Below are 5,201 nucleotides of genomic sequence, written 5' to 3'. Positions count from 1 at the left end.
ATACAGCGTGTAACAGAACAAACGGGCGATATACAGCGTGTAACAGAGCAAACGGGCGATATACAGCGTGTAACAGAACAAACAGGCGATATACAGCGTAACAGAACAAACGGGCGATATACAGCATGTAACAGAGCAAACGGGCGATATACAGCTTGTAACAGAGCAAACGGGCGATATACAGCATGTAACAGAGCAAACGGGCAATATACAGCATGTAACAGAACAAACGGGCGATATACAGCGTGTAACTGAACAAACGGGCGATATACAGCGTGTAACTGAACAAACGGCATGAAGGAAATGTGAGGAAAGGACGCGTTACTGCATCAAATCAAACAATCGAGGAGTCAAGCTTTGAAAGGCAGCTCCTTTGAAACCAGATACATTAACATTAAAGAAACATGTGACTAATAAATGTTCTATCACAGGGTTGGGCTTTAGGCTGAATCTTTCAATCAGCAAACATCAGTCCAGATGTGTGAGAGCAGCTCTGAACCCCAGGCAGATTCGTGTCTCTGACCAGACATTACAGATAAATTTAAATTCTTCCATGATGGTCTTATTGACACAAGATGTCACCTCAGATAATGTCAGATTGAGGCTGAGCTTTAATGGGTGTGAAAAATGTGGACTACTTTACTGGTAAGTTTGGATATTAACTGGTATATGTCTCTTAAATTACACTTTCATAAAACATATATTAACTAAAAGGCAAAGCCACTTGTTAGTTGTTTTTTTTTATTTTGCACTTGGTCCATTTTAAAACTAAACCAGTTTATTTTTTAAATTCAGGGCCAATAAGTTGTTTTACCTCATGAACCTCATGCTATGTTCTTTATTCTGTTTTTTTTTAAGAACAAACAAAGCTTTTAAACTAATTGTTTTTAACTTTTATTAGTATTTTTATTCTTGAGACAGTAATGAATCCAACAGGTTTTGTTAGAAGGTTGTGGAAGAATCTGGAATGATTATAAAGAAATATTTGCACTTGTCTGATTTAAGTAAAAATTATAAATATATCATAAAAGTACAAGGATCATTTAATAATAAAAACATGAATATTGTTAAAATTGACCAAGCTAAAGCTAATTCTGTGTTGGTTAAGGTGGAGAGGATTCCAAAAGTTAATCGGTTGTTGACAAAAATCTAATCATCACTTCCTAAGAGTTTCATTCAAATCCCTCCACTCATTCATGAGATATTTTGCTAACAGAAAGAGATTACTTGACTCCAGCAGGTAATGGCAAAGTTTTCAAAACAAATATTGTGTGATCTGTTAGCACTCAGAGTATGTGCTGTGAATGACTCCCAGCTACTACCACACCAACATCTCAGCTCCATGGAACTGATTTATTCACAACTATTTGTGGTAAAGGTCACTTAGCTGTGGCGGCCATCTTGAATGGACTGACTCCACAGGTTAATGAACATGAAATGATTACTTTCTGAGAGTGTCAGACATCCTGTCTAGTGGTTCATAAAATATTTTGCTAACAGGACACACACAGACATGGGCGAAGAGTTGAATTCCTTCTGATGAGTTTCTTTGAGTGTCATAGTTCGCCCCTGGATCCCCCTCAGTTTCTGTTTATTTTATCCTGTTTGATCCTGCACTGCCTATCACCCATTTTCTGCTCCTGTCACTCTCTCTCAGCCATCTGCACTCATCTGCTGCACCCTGTCTCTGCAATCACCACTCACCTGCCACACCTCTTCAGCTCATTACTTAAGCTCCACTCTCACTCTCCTCAGTGCCAGATTATTGAAAGCCTCACAGCCAGTAATTTATCCAGCATTCTCTTGTTCCTAGTTTCTTTGTTTTTGACCACAGCTTCACTCTTGACTCCTCGCTTTGACTTTGCCCCTGTCTGGATACCACGCTCTCGGCCTACACAGTACAACCTCGCTCTCCTCTTCGACCACGACTACGGATCATCCTTTTGCCTGTTTACACAGCTCCTGGCTCGACCCCTGCTACGTCCCTGGATTCTATTTCCTGCCCAGCCCTCCAACATTCTCTGTCTCAGCCCTGCTCCTGCCACAGAAGGTTAGTGACGTGCACACCACCTCTCTCAGCTCCCAGAACCTTTTTGCAGTCACTAACCTGTCTGTCTTCATAAATTGGACCAGAACCGAGGCTCGGATCCTCCCCAGACGAACGCCTTTAATAAATAAAACTTTTTTTTAAATATTGTCCTGAGTCAGGTGTTGTGCTGATCCATACAGACTCGTTACATTGAGAGCAGCTTAAATTTGGAGTCAGTGCTCGATACTTCAACATGTTTTAGAGCTTCAAAGTTTTCGAGTCCAGAGTTTTTACAGACTGCACAATGATGAAGACATCTAAAGTGCTTCAGGTGAATCTGAAGCAGCGGCTCACTGAACCAGGACTCCACGCTTCATTCATTCAATTCAGTTTATATAGCGCCAAATCACAACAAAGTTGTCTCAGGACACTTTACAGAAACATTCACATACATAAAAGCCAATTAGTAAAGTTCTCTATCTAAGGAATCCAGCAGACCAGTTGACTCTTGGCTTCGTTGCAGTCTCCCATCCTGAGCAAGCACAGTGGCAACAGTGGAAAGGGGAAAAACTCCCTTTTTAAAAGTTATCAGTCTCCTGTCTTGTGGAACCAACTTCCAATCTCTGTCCGTGAGACTGACACATTATCCAGTTTTAAAACTAGGCTTAAGACTTTCCTTTTTGCTAAATCCTGTAGGAAGAAACCTCCAGCAGAACCAGGCTCAGGACAAGCGGCCATCTGCTTTGACCGACTGGTTAAGAGGACAGGAAGGAGAGACAGATGAACACAGAATGGTAGGTCCAGGTGTATCTGAAAGACAAAAAAAAACACATATTAAGGATAGAAAAAATAAAACAGGTTGAGCAGAGTAAGTAAAGACCGTAGCAGAGTGAAGATTGTGGTCAGTTTGTTCTCCAGCAGTCTAAGCCTATAGTAACATAACTAAGGGACAGCTCAGGAAACTCAAGCCAACCCTAACTAAAAAATCTGCCTCCCATTCTGTTTTTGTAAATTCTAGGAACCACAAGTAAACCTGCAGTCTGAGAGCGAAGTGCTCTGTTAGTAAAATATGGAACAATAAGATCTGTAATATAAAATGGAGCCAGGTTGTTGAGAGCTTTGTAGGTTAAAAGTAAGATTTTGAATTCTATTCTGGATTTGACAGGGAGCCAATGGAGAGAAGCTAAAACTGGAGAGAATATGATCTCTCCTAACTCAATAGTCCAGTCTAGACGTGACAAATGCATGGACCAGTTTTTCTGCATCATTTTTAGATAAGATGTTTCTAATTTTAGTGATATTACGCAGATGGAAGAAGGCAGTTCTAGTAACGTTTTTAATGTGGGGGATAAAAGACATGTCCTGATCAAAAACAACACCAAGATTTTTAACATTAGAGCTGGAGGACAGATTAATGCCATCTAAGGAGGGAGAAAGACTGAAAAATGTGTTCCTAAGGTGCTCAGGTCCAAAAACCAAAACCTCAGTCTTGTCTGTGTTCAACAGGAGAAAATTAAGAGCCATCCAAGTTTTTATGTCTTTAAGACATGCTTGTAGTCTAAGTAGCTGATTGGATCCATTGGGTTTAATGGACAAATATAATTGTGTGTCATCAGCATAACAATGAAAATTTATTCCATGCTGTTTAATAATTTTACCTAATGGAAGCATATATAAAGTAAAGAGTATTGGCCCAAGCACTGAGCCCTGAGGAACTCCATGACTAACTTTGGTGTATGAAGAAGATTTATTATTTACATTTACAAACTAGAATCTATCAGATAGATATGATTTAAACCATTTTAGAGCGGTTCCTATAATCCCAACATCATATTCAAGCCTCTGTAGTAAAATATTGTGATCAACTGTATCAAATGCAGCACTGAGGTCTAACAGGACCAGAAACACAAGTCCATTGTCTGAGGCCATGAGAATATCATTAGTTACTCTTACTAGTGCTGTTTCTGTGCTATGATAAGCTCTAAACCCTGACTGAAACTCTTCAAACAGATTATTTCTTTGTAGATGTTCACGCAACTGACCTGCAACTATTTTCTCTAGAATTTTTGAGATGAAACTTAGATTAGATATAGATATTCATCTGAATCTTCAGCTTCATTTAAACACAGGAACCTCAGTAGAGCTCTTTGGTGATGCAGCATTTGTTCGTTTAAAGGAGAGTTTGCAAATTATTTCAGTAAATAGATGTTTGGCATGTTTGATCCTCTTCAGAGGTTTTAGACCACCACTGCTCTGCTCTGATGTTTGTTTCAGAGTCACTGGACTCTGCAGCCTTCTTTGGTCCCACTCAGCTGATTGATACATGTGTTGGTTGTCATGACAACCGCTTCACTGTTCCTACATCTGAGGCTGAACTTTGAAGAAGTGTGTGCGTTACAAACATGACACCAGATATGTTCCAGCATTTAACGTGAAGTGGGTTTAAAGTCTCGACACAAATACACAAATCATAAGATCTTCCATGTTTACTGTCAAATAAACATTTAAAAACTTTGAATAAACACCAAAACAGTTCATGTTTACAAATTTTATTCTTATTTTCATTGCAGATGTCATTTGCAGAGTTTTAAAACGTCCATCCTAAACTTGACTTTTTCCCAGCAGTTACTTGCAAAAAGCAATAAAAACAATATAAGAGATAAAGTAATTAAATGTGTAAATACACAGCATTCTCTAGACATTTGTTTAAAAAAGGTACTTACTTTAAATAATGTAAAGGTTATTATCTTGACTTTGTATTTATTAGTTTTTTTGGTGACTGACAGCTGAGGTAAAACAAAGGTAAGTACCTTTTTTGTTTTACCTCAGCTGTCAGTCACCAAAAAAATTAATAAATACAAAGTCAAGATAATAACCTTTACATTATTTAAATAAACTAGATTTATAAAATACTTCTTTTAAAATGGAATTATCTTGTTTCACCTTTATTCCAGGTGGCAGAAAGAAAACATTTTATATTGTTAATCTGTTTATAATTTATGGCAAATCTCTGATACATACCTCAGATTTTTGCCTCATCTGATTTCAGTTCAGTTTATTTGCATAGGACAATTCACAATAGAAGTTTTATCAAAGCATTTAAAAAGTCCAAATCACAAATCCAGATTAATGCTTACCTGATCCAAAATCTAATTCAATTATAGTGAAATGA

At 38.0% G+C, this 5,201-nt stretch overlaps 1 protein-coding gene across 1 annotated transcript in view; it reads right to left on the bottom strand.

Annotated features, from left to right (window-relative positions):
- shpk (sedoheptulokinase) overlaps positions 1–828 on the bottom strand; it is a 14,230-nt gene extending 13,402 nt beyond the window's left edge. The window contains exon 1 of the mRNA XM_037687655.1: positions 815–828. Within this exon, the coding sequence (XP_037543583.1) occupies positions 815–828 (14 nt within the window). The remainder of the gene's footprint in view (positions 1–814) is intronic.
- Positions 829–5,201: the final 4,373 nt, after the last annotated feature.

This window comes from Nematolebias whitei, chromosome 14, assembly GCF_014905685.2.
Source record: "Nematolebias whitei isolate Nwh7 chromosome 14, NemWhi1, whole genome shotgun sequence".
NCBI classification, from domain to species: domain Eukaryota; kingdom Metazoa; phylum Chordata; class Actinopteri; order Cyprinodontiformes; family Rivulidae; genus Nematolebias; species Nematolebias whitei.
This window is presented reverse-complemented; position numbering and strand designations above follow the sequence as displayed.